A 24903-nucleotide genomic window follows, 5' to 3' on the forward strand; every position below is an offset into this window, starting at 1 on the left:
AGCTTTTTAAATGGCATTGGAAGGCTACGGTCTTTAACAGTTCATGGGAGTATTTTAAAATAATAAATTACAAACTATAATTAAAAATATGAAATCAAACAGCTGTATTATATAAAAATAGACAACAGTACATGAAATGTAATTTTCATAAAAGCGCTTGCTTGTATGAGCCAATGACTGTAGATTACCTGTATAAACCAAACTTGTGGTGTGGATCGCAGTATTTCCGAGCAGCTCTTAAAGGCAGCATAAGATACATCTGATTGAGTGGACTTTTATTTCCTTTATTTTGATTTTTCAAGTTACTGCTTAGCCGGTTAATCTGCTTTTAAAATTAAGCACTTGACTCAAAAATTCAGTTGTTTTCAAGCGTATTATGTAAATGTGTTCCTTTGATTTACTTTAGAAAATCGACATAACTAAAGTAAAACTGATATCTGCGAAATTCAGCTCAGGAGAAATTATCCACGCCTCAGGAAGCGGATGTAGTTCACGTTTCCATCAAGTAGCTTCCGGTTAGTAAGACAGCTACTTTTTCGGGGAAACAGCAATTTTCGAAGACTTTTTTTATTCTGTAACACAAAATGACAGAAGAGAGAAAGGGATCGGGGTTACTTCTCAACAATGAGTACCTTTGTTTTTTAAATTTGTTTTGTATTCCAGAGCTGCGTGATGCCGCTAGCTCGGCGATTTAGCCTAGCGGGCTAATCAAATCGTCAGAAGGGTTCCGCCGCTACCTGTCAGACGGAGGAAATAATCAACTTGGTTCTTTAAAGCCATTTCAGTGGAAACGGGAGCTTTTAAGAACGGTACTTTTCACGTGAACCCATCTGGATTGCGGTTTAATTTGCTGAGATGAACAGAGAAGTGAGACATGATTGACTTAACGTTTGTGTAGATGTTATGACCGTTGGCCTGTCTGTGAAGAAAACAGGTTGTTCATTTGTAACCGAACCGTAAATAATGTAAACCGACCTGTCTTTCATTGCGTGGATCGTGTTTGTTTAGATGTTAATGTCAGACCGATCTTTGGCCGTCAACGTGTCGCATGGGTTCAGGAGACAAGTTGGAAAGGTAAACACGACCTGCTAACAGGACGTGGAACAGTTTGCACTATACGTTATTATATTTAATTTAATTTTGGGCACATCTGTAGCAGATACTTAGTGTATAATCTGGCTACTGGTAGTGACATTCCTCCTACTTCTTATTTGCACTTTTAGGTTGTTGGTGCATTAAGCCTCACAATCTATTCTGCTTCTGTTCAACTCAGATTGTGATGCAACGAAACTAGGACACCGATGATTAGCTGACACCTTGAGGTCAAAGACACTGAGATGATAAAAAAAGATCTCAGATGTTTACCTTAATGAGAGGGCGTCTATGTTGTTTCTCTTGTTTGGTTAGGGTAGTGGTGATGATTGCACACTTGCACGATGGGACTGTTAGCTGAATTGTAGTTTTATGAACATTTCTGTGATCATCCAAACAAACCGCAATGCCGCCTGTCTTATTATTGATGCTGTATGGAGCGTTATGCAGCTTTGGAACAGCTATGTTGAGAGAGGAGAAGAACAAGTTGAGGTGAGCTTCAGAAAACAAAGTCAGCTGAGAAATGTTTGTGTTGTCTAAGAAGGATTTCACATCCTTTGTTTTTTTCCTCCAAGGAATCAAGTGGTTGAGATGTTTGATCACGCATATCAGAACTATATGGTGAGGTCTCCATCCTTTCTGAATCCTAATTCAGGTTCATGAAGCCACAAAATCATAGTTTTGATTGTTTTCAAAATTCTTAAACGCCTGCTAAGAGCGTAACGATGCTATGGGATCATTTCTCTTGTGAATTTCAGCTCCAAATACATTAATTTAATATTCCTAAACAATAAAAAAAGGACAAGTGTATATTTATAGTGTATACTTGTGCGTATCCCAGGACCATGCGTACCCAGCAGACGAGCTGATGCCACTAACCTGCAGAGGAAGAGTACGTGGGCTGGAGCCGAGTCGAGGGGATGTGGACGATGCTCTTGGCAAGTAAGTTGCAAACTGCACAGTTTAGATTTGTGTTTATCAGAAAATGACCGTCTGTGTTTTACATGGTTTGGTCAATCTGGTTCACCCTGTCCAAAACTAAAGATCTACAAGCTTCACTTTGTAAAGTTTTTTCAAGTAGATCAGACTCGTACTTTGGTCAAGGATTAGTGAATTTTTTTAATTATAATGATACAGAAACACCTTTATTTTAACAATTAACAACAAAATGATACACTCATCCTCATTTTAATGGGAAAGTCCAGCAGCAGAGTTTTTGGATTTCATTAGTACACACACTCGGTTTGAGCTTTGACTTCTATTCCTTCAGTTGTTGCTAAAAGTTAATGACTGGTGCGAATGTAACCATCTGTTGTTGACTCACCCTGCCAGGTTTTCTCTGACCCTTATCGACACTTTGGATACTTTAGTGGTGAGTGCAGTTTCTTTGTATTAAGAAAATAATCCAGTGGTTTTTTTGGGGGGGAAATAACCCAACAAAAACATTTGTAATCGAGCCGGTTCTGTTTCTCCCTGCCAGCTCCTGAATAAGACGACAGAGTTCGAGGCTGCTGTGAGGAGAGTTCTATCCGACGTGCGGTTGGACAACGACATTGTCGTGTCAGTCTTTGAAACCAACATCCGAGTCCTTGGGTGAGAATGAATTGTACTTCTAACGGTTATGAAAAGGCTAAATCACATTTCCTGTTACAAAAGAATGCAAAGGACAGAATAAATCTGTGTATTTTATTTTCTTGTTTAGGGGTTTGCTGGGAGGTCATTCCATGGCTGTGATGCTGAAGGAAGGCAGGCAGCACATGCAGTGGTACCAGGATGAGCTCCTGAATATGGCCAAAGACCTGGGACTCCGACTGCTGCCGGCCTTCAACACCAGCAGCGGCCTGCCTTATCCCAGGGTAAGACACACATCAACAGGGATCTATGTTACAGTTCAGCTTTCGCACACCACAACGTCTCTGTTCCTTTCCGGAACTGCGCTGCTCTGGGTGGCTGCATGTTGGAGTAGCTCTGTTGACCATATGTAAGTTTTGCCTTTTCTTGGACGTTTTTTCTTCTAGTTTCTCAAGAAAAAACGGTATTTTTTGGACACTTTACTTTTCTGTTTCTGGTGCTGTGAAGATTGGGGGATTTTTACTGCTATTTTTTAGCTTTTTCACTTTTTGAGCATTTGTTATGATGCGTAACCATGGCAACAAGCAGGTTTACAATCAGGAGCAGCTGATTAACATTGGAAAGGCAGAAATAATACCTCAACTGAAACCACAAATCCCAAATGAGCTAAAACGCAAGAAGCGTGGGTGCAGAGCGGGAGCAAAACGGAGACAGAGAGGAAATTCAAACCATCTCTTCCATCGATCATAATGGGCAATGTGAGACCACTGGCCAACAAGATGGAGGAACTCCAAGCCCTTTCAAGGACTCAGCCAGAGTTTCGACAGTTTCGGAACCGCTGGAGGAGATAATGCAAAGAAGGATTCTCCAGAGAATCAAGAAAATGATGGACAACCCTGAGCGTTCTCTTCACAAGACTGTCCGACAACGGAAGAGTGTCTTCAGTCAGAGGCTTCTTCAGTTTCGCTGCAACACTGACCGCTACTGGAGATCCTTCCTGCCAACAGCCATTGTAATATACAATAACTCTTTGATGACTTTATTATTATTATTATTCTGAGCTACTACAGCAATCAATTTCCCTCTGGGATTAAAGTATTTTTGAATTGAATTTGAATTTTCATGATTTGATGTGACGTGACGCCAACAATGTTCTGTTTAGAGCAGGAAAAGCTCTTGTTCCGATTGTGGGAGAGTAGCTGCTCTCATAGCCGGTGGCTGCGTATTATTAGGAAGGATCAGTGAAAACAAAGCCCCATCTGTTTGTTAAAATGGCCCAGATTTATCATCCTGTAGAGAAGCATTCCTGCTGCCTAAAGCTGTTATCTGCATTTCCTTGCAGGACTGTCAGATCAAAATGGAACATTTCCAGTTTTTTTCTGCTTCGCTGCTCTGCTTAAAGCTGTCGAAGCTTTTATCTGAAGAGATTTGCAAATCACATCTGCCTCATAATGGACGCTTGGTGTTTATTTTTTCTTCTTCTTTCTGTGTTTACAAGGTGAACTTGAAACATGGAGTGAGGGGTCCTGAGACACGCACGGGCACAGAAACAGACACATGCACCGCGTGTGCAGGGACCATGATCCTGGAGTTTGCTGCCTTAAGTCGTTTCACCGGGGACCCTGTGTTTGAGGTACCTTGTTACGTCATTCTCCCAGGTTTACAGTGAAGTTTTACTCATCGTCCAGCACGTTGACAAATTTACATTCAAGTCTAATACAAAGTTATTAAAGAGTTAAAAAGTCCTACAGGTATTTGCACAGGCGGTATCAAACAGCCACACCCCGAAAGTGACTCAGGTTTCCTTTGGATCAGGTTTGCAGTGTGTTGTTTTTCTGATTCCTTCATTGTGAAATGAGATCTGAATATCTTATCTAACATCTGACTCATGTTCTCAGTCATTACTGGATTTCCAGTAATCAGATATGTAGATTTAGATGGATTTAGCCATCGTTTTTGCTTCAAGACCTGTGTGCAGACTAAAAATCTGTCTTCATCGTAGGTGTTGGGAGATCCTGGCAAACATGTTGACTCTTACGTCTATTTAAACAGCAGTATGGCTGGAACGGGCCTTTGGGTGTAAATTAAAAGCAAGGGTTTCTGTTGTAGGGTGGTAAAAGTGCAAAAGAGGAGTTTATTTTTTATAAAATATTAAAGGAGGAAGTGAGCGGCCTGCTGAAAGCACCTTGTGGCTTGTTTCTCATAGTTGTAACTCTCAAGATCAAAGCTGGTTCTTATGAAACCATTTTTATGGTCAAAAATGAATGTCTCACCTTTGTGACTTGTTTTAGTTATCTGACTGTTTGATGCAACACTGGTTCGGGTGCAGACGGGTTTACAGCAGCTTAATCAAATATTTGATGAGATAAAAGCGTTTCACCACCTCCCTTTTTCCTTAGAGAAGAACGGAGTATACATATGAAGCTCCATGTTATTTATCGCTCTGTTTTCAGCACATTAATGGTAGCTCTTTTGTTCTGCTAGATTTAGCTGGACAAGCTGTTTTCCTTCTGCAGCTTTGACATGTTGCATCAGAAAATGCATGTAAACAAAGTGATGAAACTTTTAAAGCACCAAGAGCTTGGCTCATGACTGAAGGGATCGTTCACCAGGATGCTTTACGTTTGCTTTTTTATTTTACACTTGAGACTTAACCGTGTGTCTGTAGCTGTAGTTGGATTAAATACAGATGTCTTTATTTCTTGGAAAATATTTACATTGGTGTTACCGATGAAGCCAATATGTTACTGGTTAAGATCCATTTGATAAAATAATTCAACTAGATGTAAGGATTTTTCAATTTATTTATTTATTTTTGTTATTCTTTGTTTTTTAGTTATTTACCCAGAAAACAGTCTCTTTGCATTCATTTATTCCTGCTCTTTTATTTACACATTTTTCTGTTGTTATTCTACCCGCACACGCTCGTCTTTACATTTGCAGTTTCCCGTTCTCTGTAAATACTCTACCATCTTTTTTATCCACACGGTATTTTAATATTTTATTTGTTGAAATGTTCAGCATTTAGAATTTTTAATATTTAGAATAGTTTAAGTATTTCTGTGTTATGTTTAATTGTGATTTACTCATTATGTTTTGTTTTTTACTCTCCTTTTTGCTCCTATAATGAATGCAATTGCTGCTGTGGCACCAACGCGTCATTACAGAAGGGGAAATAAATGGCTATTCTAGGGATGTAAGAAAATATCGATAATATGGCAATATATCGTGATATTTTTTCCAGCAATATTATATCGATATTCAAAAACCGTGTATCGGACATATCGACATGGCAATATATTGCAATATTTTTTCCTGCGATTATTGCATCGATATTCAAAAGCCGTGTATCTAATTCTTGAAAGAATTTACATGCAAACTTTTGTGTATTTTCTTTTCGTTTTGTGCAATTCAATCGCCACCCGCTAGTTGGCAGCAGTGAGCAACGGGTTTTGTTTCCACCATTGAACTGTAAATCCCTCCATCATGGTTCAGGTACCTCATGTTAAACATGTTGCGTATTAGTTTGGACTGTTTATTGAACATTCTTACAATAAATTCAGTAAAAAAAAATTGCTTGTAACATCTGACTGTATGTATCGCAATATATCGTGATATATCGTATCGTCTCCCCTGTATCGTGATATGTATCGTATCGCCAGAATTTCCAAAATACACATCCCTGAGCTATTCTATTCTATTCTATTCTATTCTATTCTATTCTATTCTATTCTATTCTATTCTATTCTATTCTATTCTATATTACATTTAGACACTTGATAATTCCCTGATTGATGCAAACTGCTGACCAAGCACAGAAGCAGCCAATAATCACGGGGCTGCTGCAGACTGGTTATTGCTTTTTAAGTCTGACTCTCTCTTCCTCACACACAGGAGCATGCCCGCAGAGCCTTGGACTTCCTGTGGGAGAAGCGACAGAGGAACAGCAATCTGGTGGGAACAACCATCAACATCCACTCAGGAGAGTGGGTCAGAAGAGGTGAGAGTGCAGAGACACGGAGGATGATGAGAGGTTGGAGTGAAAGATGAAGGTGACACAGAGGGTGAATGAGTGCAAACAGACCCCAAGTCTCATGGTTTCTCTTGTGACATCATGAGATGATGGATTGTTTTGATGCTTGCAGACAGTGGAGTTGGAGCAGGAATTGACTCGTATTATGAATACCTGCTAAAGGCCTACGTCCTCCTGGGAGATGACGAGTTTCTACAGAGGTTCAATACCGTGAGGACACACACACCCGTACACAATTTCATTCTGACACATATTTAAGGCCCTGAAACATTGGTTCTTTATTAGCTCCCTATCCTTTCTGATGGAGTGGAAAATGTGGCTGTTGTTTATTTTTTGTTTAAATGTTATTTTATATATTTTTACTGTCACTTCTGCTCAAACATCCTCAGTTTTTCAGCATTAAGCTCTTAATAAATAATTCATCAGTTATCGATTGCTTCTTGCTTTGCAATAAATATTTAATAATGAAAAAAAATACAGATGAAGGGTTGTGGTCTTCAGGTTTTCAGGTGCATCGAGCCCTCCGGCTCATGAACGTCAGATCATGTAGAGCCTCAAACTCTATATTTATAAAACCTGAGCTAGCTTTACTCTGCTATGTTTCTTTTAGCACTATGCATCTATAATGAAGTACATCAGCCAGCCTCCTCTGCTGCTGGACGTCCACATCCACAAACCTCTGCTTCCTGCTCGCACCTGGATGGACTCTCTGCTGGCCTTCTTCCCTGGACTGCAGGTCGGACTAGACGGGACGATGTGACGCGTTTACTGCTTTTTTCAACTCCTTCACCGTTTCAGTAACTCTTATCGTTTATGTCTCAGGTGTTAAAGGGAGATATCCGTCCTGCCATCGAAACTCATGAGATGTTGTACCAAGTCACCAAAAAACACAACTTCCTCCCAGAGGTAATTTGTCTGAGTAATGGGCCGGAAGGTAGTTCGTCTTCAGTTGTAACGGCAGCAAAAAAACAACAACTTTGGAGTTTGACTGGATCTGTTAGAATGACACAGAAATGAGCAAGCGCGTGTTTCCCGCTAGTTTTCAGATTTGGCCGTTGTCCCTCATAGTGTCGACTGTCATGCCCTTCTCTGTCTGTCCTCAGGCCTTCACTACTGATTTCAGGGTACACTGGGCTCAACATCCCCTGAGGCCTGAGTTTGCAGAGAGCACCTATTTCCTTTATAAGGTAATTTATCAAGTAGCTAACATAATGTGTCACCTCTCTTTTCACTGCTGCAGCACAGAGGCACATGTCCAGTATCAAGCATCACTTGCAGATGCTGCTGCTCACGTTTGAAATTTTATCTTAATTCTGGAAAATTCTACAAAACTCATCGTCAGTCATTTCACTTTCTGTAATAATAATAATGATAATAATAATAATAATAATAATAATAATTGTAGTGACTATCAAGTCCCACTTTTAGTCACCCTTGGGTGCGGGTGGAGGCAATGACTCACTTCAACAATATTGTCCAGGCAGAAAGCAGGTTTGGGTTTATTGTCCCATTTATTGAATATGTTGACGATCACAAGCTGGGTCCAGAATGGCTATTTCTTGTCCAGGTTTATGTAAACGCTGAAAATTATAACGGCAAATTAGATGTGGCATATGAAACCAAACGAAGCGGTAAAAACCGTGTGACCTCCCGTCACCCACAAAACGCCAGTGCACTGCAGCCTCAACACCTTTATAGGCTCCGCAGTGCCACCAGTGGTTAAAGGAAATACAAACCATAGTGCAATAAACTGAAATGTACATAAAACATTCTCAAAATAAACTTAGACCATAATATAATCTAAACCAAGACAACATTGGCTCCTACAATAATAATAATAATAATAATAAAACCTCTTGTAGTGAAACCACCGTTCTGATCTTGTGACTGAAGAAGCATGTTGTCTCTGTCGGTCCTTCCACCCTGTCAGGCCACAGGAGACCCGTACTACCTGGAGGCAGGCCGCACCATCCTGGACAACCTCAACCGCTTTGCTCGCGTGCCTTGTGGGTTTGCTGCAATGAAGGATGTTCGCACAGGAAGCCACGAGGATCGGTCAGTATGAAAACATATCGTATCGTAACAGGAGACGTGGTAGTTGGAGCATGTAGACATGCATTTGTCCTTATTTCTTTTAGAATGGACTCCTTCTTCCTTGCTGAGATGTTTAAATACCTCTTCCTGCTGTTTGCTGAGACAGATGACCTCCCTTTTGATGTAGAAGACTATGTCTTCACCACTGAGGCACACTTACTGCCTCTGTCTCTCTCCACCTCACCTTACTCCTCACCCATCGCCTCCAACAGAACTGTAAACAGTTTCTTTCGGTTCCAAATCTAAAGCATTAAGGCTTTGCAGGTGCTGATAGAAGGTGTTCTCACTCTTTAGACGGACGAGGAGCTGGATGACTCCAACTTTGATTGGACGTGTCCAAACACACGGCTCCTGTTTCCAGACCCCGCCTTTCCTCGTAACTTGAGAGAACCGATCCGTGGTGTAGTTGATAAAAGCTGCCCGCGGCCTGCCCCTTACAGGTATGTGCCCTTACAGGTTTGACAAAGAGCTCAGACGGATCCGTCGTGCCCCTTCTGTTCTTCTTTGAAACTGTTAGTTCATCTTCCCTCTCTTTTTCAATAAAGGTTTTGTGTAAAACCTTTTAAAATGACCATTTTGCCGCCTATCCCTCCTCTCAGGGAACCGGGTATGGGCCGTCCACCTCTCAGGGCTCAAGACTTCATGGCAAACAACCCTGAACATCTGGAGCTGCTGAGGAGGATGGGAGTCAGTCTCATCCACCTGAAAGATGGCAGAGTGCAGCTTGTCCAGCATGCTACTCAGGTTAACTTAAGCCGGGCGTACACTGTGCGACTTTTTCACTTTTTTGAGCCGATTTTCCACTCGTGCGAGAATCCACGAGATCGGGACGAGTTTTGCGTCGAGCGTGGTGTCGTGTACAGGGGGTTACGAGAGGCGATTAACACCACGTGACCAGCCGCCGATCAGCAGTCGTGAGCTCGCATGGACTTCTGGTGTGTTTAATATTTCGCTCGTCCCTCGTGAGGGTATCGCACTGTTGAAGCGGCGCTGCGAGCAGCTGCGACCCAAAAAGTATCAGAACCGCTCACGGCGCATGCGCGCGCAATCCTGCATCAACGCCGGTCGCTCGCTATTTCCCTAATAACACACGCTGTTCGTTTTTGTTTCTACACGTTTTTTTTACTCACAAAGATTGTCAAGAAAGCGTGTTTGTCGTGTTCATGTCAAATTAAACTGATCACAAAACACAGATTTACTTTCTTTATTTCGTTTTCCTCATCCAACCCCCATAAACCCCTGTGTGTCCTCCTGCAGCACTCCCGAAGGACAACAGGCAAAACAAGACAAAAAAGTCTGACGTGTTGAGTAAAAACTGCTATTTTTAGCATATTTTTAGGGCCGACGTTTTGCTACCAGACGTACAGTGTGAGCAGTCAGGTCGCATCCGAGAACTGGGTCGTGCAGTGTGAGCACATGACTCGTGAGATCTGCTCTGCGAGGAAGTCGCACAGTGTGAGCTGAAGCTGAGTGCTACAAGTGAAAAAGTCGCACAGTGTCCGCCCGGCTTTACAGAAAATACACACGACATGAAGGATTCTCACAAACAAAATAAACATGTCTGGATTTAATAATTACATAGTAGTTTTCACCTTCAGGAGGACATGCCTTGTTTCTGGTCTTGTTTGGGGTCTTTTAAAGCTTTCCTCTCCGTCTCTCCTCCACCCAGGCGGTGAGCGCTGTAGCAGCAGAGGATGGTGTGAGATTCATGCAGGAGATGATGGAGCTGTCCAGCCAGCAGCAGAAAGAGCAGCTGCCTCCCAGAGCTATCCAGATCGTCTCCCATCCGTTCTTTGGCAGGGTGGTGCTGACCGCAGGTCCAGCACAGTTTGGCACAGACCTGTCCAAGAGTGCTACTGGGGTGAGTCCAAAACCAGAATTCAACATTAGGCCATGGTACCGTCTGTAGTTTTATAACTGTGTGTGTTTCTTCCAGGTTCGAGGCTTCGTGACAGTGGCTGAGCCTTACAGAGGCTGCTCTGAGATCACCAACGCCGAGTACGTTCAAGGCCACATCGCTCTGCTGCAGAGGGGTCAGTGTATGTTTGCTGAGAAGGCCCGACACATCCAGAAGGCCGGCGCCATCGGGGGCATAGTCATTGGTCAGTGTGGACAGCAAACGACACAAGACGAGATTAGAGCTCAATAACCAGATCACCTCGTAGACATTCAGCCTATAGAGTCCGTCTCACAACACTGAACTGTTCAACAGATCTTCTGGTTTAAATATAGATTATTTACTTTAATATTAAATATTTTAGCTAAACTCCTGAAACGGTAAATAAAAGGCAGCAATTACAACCAGAGATGGGAAGTGTGGCATCAACACGTCATCTCCAAGCCATGTTTTTCTTCAGCTCAACAACTAAACCAGGTGATTTCCATCAGCACAGTGAAGGAACCTGGTCCAGTTGCTGAGCAGAACAAAAACTCGGCATGGAGATGACGTGTTGATGCCACACTTCCCATCTCTGGTTTCAACCGTTAATGGAACGGGTGTGTTAACACCCTTTTGTGTGTTTTGCCTTCCTTACTTCCAGACGACAACGAGGGCAGCAGCAGCGACACGGCTCCCCTGTTTCAGATGGCCGGAGACGGCCGCAGCACGGATGACATCACTCTGCCGCTCCTTTTCCTCTTCCACAAGGAGGGCAACATCCTGTTGGAGGCGCTGAAGGAGTACAGGGAGGTGGAGGTGCTGCTGAGTGACAAAGCCAGAGACAGAGGTGAGTGAATTGGGTGTCTTTAGTAAGTGAAAGAGGAATGATTCAGAATTTATTTGAAGCCACCTGTAGTTAAAATGAGGTAATGCTGTCAGATCTTTACACTTCTCTCTTTATTTCCCCTCTTCTTACCGTTTATGTCCGTCTCTTCTCTCATGGTTTCTTCTCCTTAATTATTAACCTTTGGATGAACAGCAGCCATATTTAAAGGTAAACCTCTTCCTGGAAGCCTGATTGAGGGCAGTAAGTATTTTCCCTTTTCCCTCCACTTCCATTATCTACATCCTTTCTTTCCCCCTTAAAGTTTCCCCATTTGTTTCCTTCTGCCTCTCATCCCCTTCTAATCACATCCTTCTGTTGTAGGAAGCTCTTGCATCACTGTCATGTATTCCCTCTCCCCTGGAGCTTTTGGTGACTCCATCTTTTATATAGCAAGGCATGATGTAGCATGTATGCATTTTCTGTTATTAATAGCTAACACATAGATGTCTAAACAGGTTAATAATCAGCATGGTTAGGGTTCACTCCTCCTGCTGCTTGCAGACATTTGTGATTAATGGCCAGTTTTTGTAACCATAAACCATCCGCACAGCTTGGCGACCAGATATCAAGCACCTGTCTGAATCTGAACGGTGAAAGCTGCGGTTGTAGTTTCAGCAGTCCTGAGTGAAGTCTTTGTGGTGCTGACTTGGAAAAGCTCCGATCCATCCGGTCACTCTTTATTTTTTACGAACGGAACGAAACTCTCATTTGTTCTTGCCAGGTCTGTTTAAATTCACAGCGTGCCGTTTTATTTTTGCCAGAATCCGTTTGTCAGTCGACTCCGTTTGGCTGCACAGCGATGTGAGGAAGGTTTTATCCTGTGGGAAACATGACTCACAGTCAGCACCATGCTGGTATAGCTGACAGTCTCTCCATGAAAACTGTTCTATTTTTGAACTAGAGTGACGACCAGGAGAAGTGTGTATATTACTGACTGAGGAGAAAAAGAGCCCCCTCTTGTGTGTAGGTGTGTGTGATCCTTGTACACCTTTTATATTAAGCTGTTGATCACCCCCCCCCCCCCCCCCCCACACTTCCTCTTTCAGGTGTAGACGTACAAGAAGCAGAGGAGGACTGTCAAACTGAGGCAACGACTCCCACTTCATTTGAACCTGTTAGTCAGTCACAGATCAGCACCGTGGAGCTGGATGAGTCAGCTGCTGAGGAGGTCTCTCCTGCGCAGGAGGAGATCAGCCCGGCTACTACTGCAGAGGAAGCACCACAAGAGGAAGTTAGTCCTGTTGAGCAGCAAGCTGATTCGGCTCAGCCTAAGGAGGAAAGAGACGAGAAGAGAGACTCTGAGGAGACAAAAGAGCCTCGTGATGACACGGACTCAAACAGCCAATCAGTGGATGAGATGCTTGCTGATTGGCGGGAAGACCTGGAGGCTTTCAGGCAGATGGAGAAGGATGAGCTCTGACAGTCTTTGGGCTCATCGTGCTCTCTGACTGTGGGTTTACCTCCCTCCGCATGGGGAGACACCTGGGGGGTGTATAGTCTCACGTCACCAGTCTCCATCTGATGAACTCTGAGGAAGCTGTGATAACGGTTTACATCGTCCCCTCTGTGAAGGTTGTCACGCACAAAGGCAGCCTACGCGCTGTCCTTAGGTAGACGAGGAATCAAAGAGCTGCCTTTTCTGTGTGTGAGACGACGTATCGACCCACACAGGACCGCTCAGAGTCAGACCAGACGCAGCGCCTCACCCTCGAGTTTGTTTCCTCACTTTGTGGTTCTCTATGCATTTCTGACTCGTTTTGATGCCGGTCCAACTACTTTTTTCACTCATTAATCCATCGACCAATTAGTTTCATTCAATGTGAAGATGGTGTGTTATTTAGTATTTGAATGGGCTTGGGTATAATCTGATGTACACCTTGAGAAGCAAGAATTTCATGAATGCGGGGGGGGAGGAAATTATTTTTATGTGTTGATGGTGGACAAAAAAACTCAACACCAATAGTCTTATCGTCTCCGGAGGACATATGAGATATGTGTAAATATTTATTTATCCAGATACATGAACTGAAGCAATTCGGTGCTGCTCAGGTTCTGGCGCCTGTGGACCTTATTGGAGCACACACACCCTGGAATGGGCCGGAGTACACGTCCGTCCTCAGGGTGGTGCTGTTAGATCTATTTATTATGCTGACTTGAACGACCAGCAGTCAACCAGTGATCTGATGAAATTCAATAAAGACGGGGAAAAATAAGTGGGGTGGATTATCCTAATGATTTAAATTTTGTGGAATTTTAGAACTGAAAGTTTATTTTTGTATTTTTGCTTCTCAGCTGAATGGAAAACAAAGAGAAGCTTATAAACTTGTTAAATGTGTATCTTCGCTAAATATGGTTGGCTTGAGTCAAACTAAGGAAGATGGAGAAAGCTGTCAGTTTTTAGAGGTCATGGTTAACATGCTTGTTGACTTAGAAGAGATGAGAATGTTTTGAGTCAAACCTGGAGATTATAAAGTCAGATCTTTTCTATAAACAGTGGGTGGACACCTGCGTCAATCACATGAGTCAACACGACGGATATGTAATTGAAATATTCTCATGTAACGTGGCATTACTGTCAGAACGATTGCAGCTGCTGCGCAAACTTCAGTTAAAAGATGGACATGTAAAAAGTAATAAAGTCTTCTGAACATCTGGGGATTGTTTTAACTTGTGGGGCTAGCTTTAGAGTGCATGCAGTATGCAGCATTAATGCAACAGGAGCATTAGCACAAAGTGTTATTAAAGTAAAAACTGAATATATTGAATACTAGATTGGGTTGCTTAAATAAATTTAATTTGACCTTGGCTGCAAATATGTTGCCATAGATGGCATGCAGATTATAATTTATATTTCAATGACTATGACAAAAAGAAGCTAATCTGCCAGAATAAATTGTAAGATTTACTTGTCTGATCACATTTGCACAACTTTTATGGCTTTTAGATTTGCTTCTATGTTTTTAATTTCCTGATTTTGTCAAAAAATAGAGTACCTAATGTTTAGTTAGGAAAAAAGTATTTTTTGCAGGAATTAGTTTATTTAATTAAGCTATTTTTGTCATATTTTGTGTTTAATTGATGTGCAGCACGTAATTCAGTCGCTTTTTAGTTTGAGGTGCCTACGTGTGAAAGGTGATGAGATCCGAGCCTCGGCTCTGCTCCTGGAGGGCCTCTGTTGGCCCCGCAGGGACCAGAACCTCGGCTCGGTTCGAGCGCTGATTGGTGGTGTGGCGAGGCGCTCTTCAGTAAGATGGCTGCATTGCTGCGCGCATTTAGTGGCATCCTGGTGAAATGACGCACAGTTTACGTTCAGTCCTCGCGGCTCGCAGCTCTCCAGTCTCCATAGCTCCCATCCCGCCCGGCACACGGCCCGGAAGACCGAGCCGCTACCCTCAAGTGGACCGAGCGGAACCGGTTCATCAGAGTAAGTAGCAGCCAGAGTTACTTTCCTTTCGTTTACCGTGTTTTTTTTTTCTTCTTAGGCTCCGGTTGGAACCACGTTCCTCCGGCTCGTGTTTCCTGACTGAACCGCGTCTAACCCGGTTCCCCCACACACCGCTTCTGCCCGTGTTTTGTTTTCGCTGCGACACTTTCGAAGGTTCTTATTTCTTTACATTTACTGTTTTCAGTCATTATTGAGACAAGTGGGGCATGTTTTTGTCTCCTTTGGACCGTGGCTCGGTTCGGGCAACGTTGGTTCAGCGGCTCGTTTTGAAATTTTCCACACACCCTGGTTAGCTGTGCCAGCCCGTCTCCCCGCGGCTCCCTCTCCGCTCTGAGGCCGTTTGTTTTCGGACAAACGCCTCATAGAGGTGAGCCCCGCTCTGGCCGAGGCTACGGGGCCGTTTGTGAGAATTTAACTACAAACCCACACGGAGATACTTTTAGCTCCAGCTGCCCCCGGGTTCTGCTCTGCCCTGTTGGGGGAAACAAAGCGTCTAGTGTTCCCTCTTAGCGCAGCTGGACACAGCTGTTGGAGCGGGGAGAGGTTCGAGTCCGGGGATGGGGTCCATGGCCCCCAGATGTGTCAGTTACCCCTTTAGCTCTGTTGTTTTCAGGAAAAAATAATCTTTATATTTTTACATTTTGCCTACTATATCAATAACATCACTATTATATACGCCACAGCTGTATACATTGCATACAACTGACTTATTGCTTCATAGTGTTGTGATATTATTTTTTAAATATCTCCATCCAATCAGGGAAACACCCCACTGGCTGGAACAGATGGGGGGGGGGGGGGGGGGGGGGGGGGGGCAGTTGTTGATAGGGGACACATTTCTGTGTAACACCTGTCACAGGTCAGGAGCTTCTCTTGTAGTCTTGGTTTGTCCCACATCACTTAAGGCATCACAGCAGCTGCTGTTAGATTTGAATAGGCAGCAGCTTTTACAGATTATTAGCAGACTCAATAATCATCTTCTGCTCTCCACCACCAAAGGAATCCTGAAATTCCTTAACTTCCGGATTTTAAGTGTAGTCTCCATCTACTGCAGGTTTAGAGGTTTTATTTGTAGATTGTGCAGCGTTCTGGTGTGAAAGTAGGCTGATGTGGTCAGTGCGTAAACACTTGTCACCACCAGCAGCTGACATCAGGGTTGATATAGCCCCCATCTTGTCTTCCTCGTGTGTGTGTGTATGTATGTGTGTGCGTGCGTGCTTGTTTATCACATATGGCTTTTTGATCCAGCGTTGACCAGAAAGCACAAACCTCTCCTCCTCACACAGGAGGAGCTATTTTTAGCATGCCCCCTCCCTCCTTTTTCCTCATCCTCTCAATCATCAACATCATCTGCCCCTTTGCTCTCCTTAACCCCTCAGCTGATGAAAAGCAGTTTGGATGAGCGTGTGGCCCATTGTTGGTGTCATCATTCAGCATTTGCAAAGTCACTGTGAAGGTTTCCATGGTTACCAGGATGTCTCCTTCATCCGTGGGCGTGGGGAGGGAGTTCCCCCCTAGTGTCTTTCATCGAGTTTGTATGTGCTGTGCAGTCTCTCTCTCTCTCTCTCTCTCTCTCTCTCTCTCTCGCTCTCGCTCTCGCTCTCTCTCTCTCTCTCTCTCTCTCTCTCTCTCTCTCTCTCTCTCTCTCTCTCTCTCTCTCTCTCTCTCTCTCTCTCTCGCTCTGTGTGTGTGTGTGCCATCAGGTGTGATGAGGTAGTCTATTGCAGTGCAGAAAGCACAAGGCCAGCGCAACACGATCGCTCCGTTTTGTTCGACTGAGGGCATCGCCGGACCATCAAGCTGACTCCCCTGATTGAATAATGGTCAGAGCTCCAGGAGCAAATGTAAAAAAAAAAGTGCATGTAATGAGCCTTTTTCTGTTGTGGTGTTTAGGTTTCCACATGTCTGCGCTGCATCAGACGCCCTGATAGGCGGCTGTGTCAGTGCTGTCGGGTTCTCTTTTCTGACCGTGTGGCGTTCGTGTCAGCAGGAGCTGGCGTTTCTGCTTTCTGTGCTTGTGTCACATGACGAAGCAGCGTCGCTCGGAGTGTCTCTCTGACTGTGTTTACAGTTCAGCTCACGTTCAGAGTCCAGCTGGAGCAGCCAGAGGCGTGGAGCAGTATTGATTATGAATGTTTTCGTTTGACATTTTCTTACTGGTCATTTCTGCTTCTCTATCTTTTACTGGCTCTGTTGTAACTAGTAGCATCTGTTTGCTTTACCCGCCTGTTTCCTGATAGAGTTCAGCTAAATATTCACTGCAGGTTAAACATAGCTGTGAAAGAAAAACGAAATGAGCAGAGGGAGACAACAACTTCAACACTTCTGTCATCTTCCGAAGAAAGAAATAAAGCCAGTCATGTTAGGCGTGTTGTTACTTTTATAACTTTTTAAAGCTAGCTTTTTTTTTTCTTTCAATGCATGTGCAGCGGTCTCTAATGTGAGTTATTCTCAGTGGGGAACAAAAGCTCTGGCTCTCTTGAATCAGGAAGTAGAAGTTAGCTGGAGATGAATATTTATGATATTCTGACATCTCGCCTCTAATTGGCTAACACCAATGCAACTCTTCCGTTTTGATGTTTTATCTCCACAAATAACACAAGCCTGAAGGAGTTCTGCTGTGTTGTGGAGTTGCTAATGCTAACAGTTAGCTTCTACTTGCTGAGACGTGCTCTGCTGTCTCCTGGCTGCAAAAATTAACAGCAACCGTGCCCGATGATGGGTGAGTCCATGAATGCTAATTTTCTGTGTGGCATAGATCTTTGTGGCTTTTCCTGACTCAAGCGTTTCCCCGTCTATTTTCTATTGGTGGCTAATCCAGGAAGTAGGGGTGGAAGACTACTTTCACATTCCGCCTGCATCTGAAACTCAGAGTGACCGATCATATTTCAAAAATAACAAGCAAACTAAACGGTTGCTCTTTGGAATGAATCAAACCAGATGGGAAACTACTTATTTCTGTGTTTAAATAGCTTCTTAATCCAATAAAATATGATCCATCATTCAGTTACTTAAACCTAATTAATTAAATTCCTTTGATTCCTGGAAGGAATGCATGTTGCCGTCTGCCTTTATGCTCAAGTTAAAACTGTGATCATCATAAGTTGACAAATACACGCATACTTACTAGGGATGCATCGATGGATCGGCATTTGATCCCAATCGGCCGATAGCGCCCCTATCGGTTTTGATCGGAGTTTTCAAAATAGATCAAAGCAGACCGATCAGACCATTTTAGATTAGGTTACATTTCCTTTATTCCCAGATTATGTAGTTTGTAGAAAATTTCTGGCCAATCCACGTGATCGGTATCGGTGATCAGCATTCTTTGATATCGGTATCGGTGATCGGCAGCAAAAAACCTGATCGGTGCATCCCTAATACATACACACACACACGCACACACATGCACGTGCACAGTGCACCTTGGAGAAATTAGTGATTACAAATCAACAATGCAGTAGTGATATAATTACAGATATTTACCACAGTTATTAATTTTAAATATTTGAATTTCTGCTATATTTCTAATTATAGTGATGATGTGTGTTTTCTTTTTTTATGTGTTTACAGCAGTCATCCTACATTCTGTAAGTGTTTTATTTACGTTCTGTCTGCTGAAAAATAAAATCCTCAGGAGCTGGAGCACACAAATTAGGAGATAATATTCAGCGAGAGTTTATATGAGCAGCTGTGAAACCATTGGACATAAACACTTGAGCTAACCAGACAGACCAGATGGAGATGAATGCTGTGGATGTTTTGGAACAAAAGCAGATTAATTCATCACCAAAAAAAAAGATATTTTTAGGTTTATTAAGCTGCTTTTTAGAGACAGAAATCCTCTGAGGTGACTTTGCATTAAAAAGAATAATTCAATATTAATAAACTGAGAATGACTTCCCACGTTGAACAAGTACACGCCTGTGTTTCGTTTCACATATGTGGTAGAGCCAGAGACTGTAGAAAGAGAACGTCTGCAGATACGCCACCAGCCATGTGAAACGCGGCTTCATCTGCAGCTCCTCGCCGAAAGGCTGGACCAGTCAAACATTTTAGCGTGTTTTCTTTCGCACACTAACTCTCCCTCTGCCTTTCGCTCTCGTCTGAAATGGCTCTTACAATTATCCTGCAATGTGCTTGCCAATTACGCATACACTGAGATTTATTTTCTTCTGCTGCGGTGATTACTAATGAATATTAATGTGGGTATTTTCTCATTTTGCAGCTCGTGGGTTGGTTTGTTAGCAATTCAGATGGATCTGGGTCTGGGTTAGGAAATGTAAACAAGTCTGACCTTGCGTGGATGCGGTGTGCTGGGCTGGGCCCGCTGTGCCAGCCTTGCAGCTGTCTCTTAAGAAAACATGTTCAACAGGCACAACCCAACCGAACTGCGTTGACAGCGAAATGAAATGATCAGTCAGAATTTGATTTAACTTTCATTCCATTTTGCTCCTCATTATGATTCTCCTCTTCACTCTGAGATCAGCTAATCAGTCACGTCATGCTCCGACTTGTTTTTGCTTCTGTCACAGCTGAAATCGGCAGAACGAAATGTTATCAGAACGATTAAAACACACAGCGACATGCCTTTTTGGCCTTCAAGGGAAGCGCCCTCCTTCTCGGGAACTCTGCGGCATCAACGCCAGCCATTATTACGCCTCAGAGGAGATATTTCATGATCCTCCAGTAGTCGTGAGGTGGAACCAGTCATTGGGGCTTGCTTTAGTTCTACCTGCAGCCAAAATTTTGAGTTTCTCCTGTTTCTGCTAGGATGGTCTTATACACGTCTCTTGTTTTTGCTTTCTTGAGCTAGTTGTGTAAGGAAATGCCAAGCAGACCTCGCAATTTCAGCTCCATTGGCTTTTATTGGTCTGGAGTAGAAACACAGACCCTCTTAGCAAAGAGAGTGCATGTAGAAGCTTCTCTAAAGCGTGCTGTAGCTGTGTGGAGTCGGCTTGTCTCTCCGTGTCAAACTGTGGTTTCACTCAACAGAACAGAGCTGCTCCTGTGCAAGATCCCTACCCCCCCCACCTCCTTCACGGCTGCTGATCGTCTTCATTCCAATGCTCAGCAGCAGCAGACAGCAAAGAAAAACAGTGGACCATGCTTTAAACAACAAGCATCATCAACGAAATGCCTTTATTGGTCACAAATCTGTGTTTATGTTGCCTCCATGGCCCGTCGGACTGAGGAAATGCTTAAACAAGGACAAAAGTGGAGATGCTGCGTTGGATGTCTGGTTTAGAGTAAATATTAGGACATGTTAGACCAGCAGTTGTAGTGAAACAGCAAAGACACAATCAGGTGAATTAGCTGCTGCACTAATAAAACACAGCGAAACATGTGGGTAGCAGCCATGAAAGCACCAACCCCACTCATTACCCTCCTGTTCTTGTTGTTGTCTAGTAGGGATGTGTATTGGTGAAATTCTGGCGATACGATACTTATCACGATATATTGCGATACATTCAGTCGGACAATTATAGTGATTTTTTTAGGCTAAAATTATTATAAGAAAATTCAATAAATGGTCCAAACTGATACTTAACACGATTAACATGAGGTATCTGAACCATAATAGAGGGATTTACATTTCAGTGGTGGAAACAAACTCCATTGCACCCTACTGCTGACTAGTGGACGGCATTTGATTTGCACCAAAAGAAAAGAAAATGCACAAACGTTTGCACGTAAATTCTTCCAAAAAAATCGATACACAGATTTTGAACATCGATATAATATTGCAGGAAAAAATATCGCGATATATTGCTATATCAATATTTCCTTACATTCCTATTGTCTAGATTAGTTAGTATGTGTAAGTCTCACTTTTAGTTTGGAGGTCCTATTTAACTATTGTGTGCTTTTATTGTGGAGAGCTTTGTGTCCCACCTCCTGAGAGGCTTGGGCAACCTGTGATTGTTACAGCTGTTTACGCTGATGCTACGATGCGTTTTAGTGAGTCATGTTGACAGATTTCTATGTAAATAAACACACAGTTCATGTGTTTCTAACAGAAAACTACTGGGAGGATGCTCTTGTGTTTATTGTGAGTCTGCTCTGTGACTTAACTCTTTTCTCATAGTTTTGCTTGAGTCATACTTGGTTTGTTATGTAATGGACTCAATGTGAGCATGAAATGAGAGTTTTGTAATGTTGCAGAGTTCAGCGTAGCTGCACCTCTGTTGACTAAAAGCACGAATGCGAGGCTCTAACCAGCAGGTTTCGTTCTGGAAAAGGGTTTGTCGCACATTCTGTGTGTGTGTGTGTGTGTGTGTATGTGTGTGTGTGTGATGTTGTGTAAGAGCACTCCGTGTCAAGTTCTGCACATTGTGGTTGTAAGCTCCTAGAGAGTCGGACTCAGAGCTTTGTTAAATATGGAGGATAAATGATGAGCAGCAGGTTTTCTGACGATACTTCCTCATCGCTCGGACTTTTCTTTACACGAATGATCTTGAATCTTCTGAGAACCAAGAGAGAAAGGAGACGCTCCTGTTTGGGTGGAGGCATGCTGGGTGAGTCGGTGTTCCCTCTGTGTGGTCCACGACGTTTCAGCATTTGCACCGTCAGTGCGGCTTCAGTATGTGATCACATGATTATGTTTACTCCTGATTATTGGAGCTGTTGATCTGAGATCAAACCAACCAGGAGGCACCACATGATTAGAGGATTGTACATTTCAGAAGTCACGTTTTTCTTGTATGTATTCTTTTGATTTTGAAAAATCTGCTGCTGACCTTGCCAAACCACAGGTATTTTGTAATGCATTCATACACACCTGGCCCTCTGCAGTTTATTAAAGGGCAGAGCGTGGATCAGCACTTAGTTTTGCGGCATGATAAAGCGGGGAATTAATATGCACCGTGTCACAGGTCGCTTCACGGGGAGACCTGCCCTGGTGTTGGAAATCTCAACTCGTATCTTCCTCATTACTGAAGCCCTGCTGCTAAAGGGGCCACACAGGAAATCGGGAAAAGGAAGGAAAAAAAGCCACACAGTTTCGCAAAAACTTTCAACTACGACTCCTCGTTCTTTCACTTGTTAACGGCTCGTTTTTCAGGCTCTGAGGCCTCTGGCACTGGCCGGTGTTTAAGAAATCCTGCAGAACACTGATCTGCACTGTGAGCATGTTTACGCAAGCATGTACACGTACACCTTCAACAGGTTTTTTTTTTTTTTCCTTTAGAGTTCCTCCTATGACAAACTGACTTGTTAAGGTTGCTTATGCACAGAACTGAGTCGGTATGCAGGAATGGGCAAGTATCGGTATTTGCCAAGTTCTGTTAATTTTACAGATGTTTGCCTTGTGGTGAAAATACCACAGAAGTTGATATGCATTTGGAAAGAGTTGGAGCAACGTTCTGTTGTTCTACCTCGCATTTGATGGATGTTTATCTTCAAAAAAGATGCATGAAATGAAGCAAAAACTGCAGGCTGACTTTTTAAATGATTTTAGGAGTGCTTTTTTTGTTAGCTGATTTAAAATCAGGATAAATGTGAAGCATTTATAGTGATCTGCAAGGATCATAACATGGTTAAAACTCATCCTTTTTACATTCATTCAGTTTTTGTGATCATGCTAGCTCAGTATGTGAGAGACACAGGGAGAGATGGTTGGCACGAGTGAATCTAGGCTTACCCCATTAACACACTTCGGCTTGCAGGAGACGAGCTCCGAGTGGCACCGTCCAGCTGTCCTGTGGGTTAAATCAACAGCGAGCAACGCCCTGCTGTGGTCCTGTCTGTCTGTGAGTCTCTGTCTGAGTACAGCTCAACTCATGTTGGATCCAACTGGAAGCCTGAAAGAGATCTCATTACACAGTCAAACAGGCAAAAAGAGTAGGAGGATGCAAACAAATGTTTCCTGCACCAGAATATCTGATGTTTTTATTTATTGCTGTGGTTCTTCTGTTGCATCCTATTCTGACTCTGAATGTGGGAATTGTCCTCTGGCTGGACTTTTTCTGAAGACTTTTCTGAAGTCTGACGTAAGAACGGATCAAGTTGCAAGTTCAGCAATGATAAAATTGCATTTATATATGAGAATAAGTCCTGTCAAAAATTAGGTGTTCAAGTTGCATCATTCACCCCAGCATTCATCAAAACTCACCTTTTGCGTCTTTTTGTGCTGCCATGTGGGTCTTCACTCCAAACGTGAAAGTAATCTGTTTTATATTATTGTTTAGTTTTTGGAATTATGTGCGTAAAACAAGCCAAATATAGCACAGAACCACCTCTCGTGTGTGTGTGTGAGAGAGATCTGCTGCTGGAGGATTAGCGGCTCTACTCAGAGCCCCTCCCAGGTATCAGAGCTTCCCAGCTTATAGCAACTTGATTGGGGGATGGATGGGCGTGGCCAGCTCCTCCTTAGGCCTAGTCCACACGTAGCCGGGTTTTTTTTAAAAATGAATATCCGCCCCTCCAAAAACTTGCATCCACACCACCTCGTTTAAAAAAATAAACTCTGTCCACACGTACCTGGATAAATACGTTGTTAAGGACATGCCAGACCTGTAGGCGGCAGTACTTCCCCCGTTCTTAACCTCGTCCTTCGTCTGTGGTCTTCCGCAAGGAGCAGTAATTCCGCTTGCAAACACAAACAAACAAAAAGCGCTTGGACAGTTGATAAAGCGAGCGCAGCTCTGAGGGCATCCATGCTGTCGGCTAGTGTAAACACAGGTCGCACACGTGATGTCAGCATTTTTCTGTCACGGAAAGTGACGTTGCGGACCTTAAAACTCCGGTTTGGTCTGTCCACACGCAGACACCCAAAACGGAGAAAACGCAGATCTTCACTTTGGCCGGAGTTTTTAAAAAGATCCGTTTTCGTGTGAAAAAACTCTGTTTCCGTGTGGATGACAGGCCAAAACGTAGAAAAATATCTACGTTTTGGCAGATCCCCGGCTACGTGTGGACAGGGCCTTAGTTTTAAAAGTGACGTTTTAAAAGAGAAACTGCTCATTCTGGAACTCCTGAGGTCAGTTTATGTGCGAGGGATTTAGTGTAAATATCTTTATTAACGTGTTTTGTATCTAACATCGAGCTATTATAACTTGTCTTATGACATGTCTTCTTTATTGGTTATTTGTGCAAACATATTAAATCAAAAAGAATAGTGCCTGAACTATGATTTGCTGAGGTGTTTGAAGATGGCAAGGTATCTGCAAGGAGTTGGAGTAATATGGAAGTTTTACACAGAAAGACACTTGAAAATGACGAATCTTGTGATGATTGTTCCAGAAGAAAAAAGTCAAACTTATTCAACTTTCTGACCATTTAAAATTTCAACATTTTTCATGCCACTAAAACTCAGTGACCCCTTGTCTTTTTTTTTTACAGGCCTCTAGTGTATATTTATAGGTGTATATGGCTTTGTAATAGTCCGCCTACTAGCTGTAACCCAAGTAATAGCAGCCTGTGGATCCGCATAGCCTAGCATTATCCCTGCACACAACAACAGCGCCGCTTCTGCTGGGTCTAATTTTACCCCGCTCTTATTCACAATTTGGTGTTTCAAGACAAACAAATCAAAAGCTCTTTAAACAGATGCTGCCCACACACACCGGAGACCCTTTTGAAATCTTCAGATCTGTCAGTTCTGAACTCGGCGTCTCAATGCACCTCCTCCCCTTTCTCCTCCGGATTTCATCGGGGAGTTTCTGCTCTTTGCTGATTCAATATTCACTTCAGTTCAGCATTTACTGCTCAGAGTAAAAAGCCGTCTCACTCTTCCGTTTGCACCATTTGCTTTTTCTCCTCTAACGTCTTTTTTGCTCCCTGCATCATCGCGCTGCACTCATCTGTGACGGCGCGTTAATACCTGCTCACCTTGCTCATATTGATTGGTGCAGCATCCTCGTTCGGGAGAGGCAGATTATACTTGATGAGATTATTTCTGT

The 24903-nt window shown here is 43.1% G+C and overlaps 2 protein-coding genes across 5 annotated transcripts in view; both read left to right on the forward strand.

Annotated features, from left to right (window-relative positions):
- Nucleotides 1-1287: 1287 nt before the first annotated feature.
- Nucleotides 1288-13584, forward strand: edem3 (ER degradation enhancer, mannosidase alpha-like 3). Of its 2 annotated transcripts, XM_015971511.3 has the most exons (21): nucleotides 1288-1584; nucleotides 1668-1713; nucleotides 1934-2034; nucleotides 2425-2464; nucleotides 2573-2685; nucleotides 2795-2948; nucleotides 4163-4297; nucleotides 6559-6664; nucleotides 6810-6907; nucleotides 7308-7433; nucleotides 7520-7603; nucleotides 7801-7884; nucleotides 8628-8752; nucleotides 8836-9007; nucleotides 9086-9231; nucleotides 9391-9535; nucleotides 10461-10652; nucleotides 10728-10893; nucleotides 11332-11517; nucleotides 11710-11757; nucleotides 12603-13584. In XM_015971511.3, exons 1-21 carry the CDS (start codon nucleotides 1499-1501, stop codon nucleotides 12974-12976), a joined length of 2727 nt encoding a protein of 908 aa, XP_015826997.1. In that variant the 5' UTR covers nucleotides 1288-1498; the 3' UTR covers nucleotides 12977-13584. The 2 variants fall into 2 exon arrangements, with proteins under 2 accessions (XP_015826997.1, XP_070410208.1); XM_070554107.1 differs by lacking the exon at nucleotides 11710-11757 and having other exon boundaries at nucleotides 6810-6925.
- A 1182-nt stretch (nucleotides 13585-14766) lies between these two features.
- The window catches only part of zgc:92140 (uncharacterized protein C1orf21 homolog), a 37184-nt gene continuing 27047 nt past the window's right edge, over nucleotides 14767-24903 (forward strand). Inside the window, exon 1 of one of the 3 annotated variants that reach the window (XM_054729985.2) lies at nucleotides 14767-14980. The gene's annotated coding sequence lies outside the window, so the exon portion shown is untranslated. Of the gene's footprint in view, nucleotides 14981-16730; nucleotides 16825-21381; nucleotides 21520-24903 lie in introns of those variants that run through there. The other 2 variants (XM_070554112.1, XM_070554111.1) reach the window with 2 other exon arrangements.

Source organism: Nothobranchius furzeri, chromosome 8 (genome assembly GCF_043380555.1).
Source record: "Nothobranchius furzeri strain GRZ-AD chromosome 8, NfurGRZ-RIMD1, whole genome shotgun sequence".
Lineage (NCBI taxonomy): Eukaryota > Metazoa > Chordata > Actinopteri > Cyprinodontiformes > Nothobranchiidae > Nothobranchius > Nothobranchius furzeri.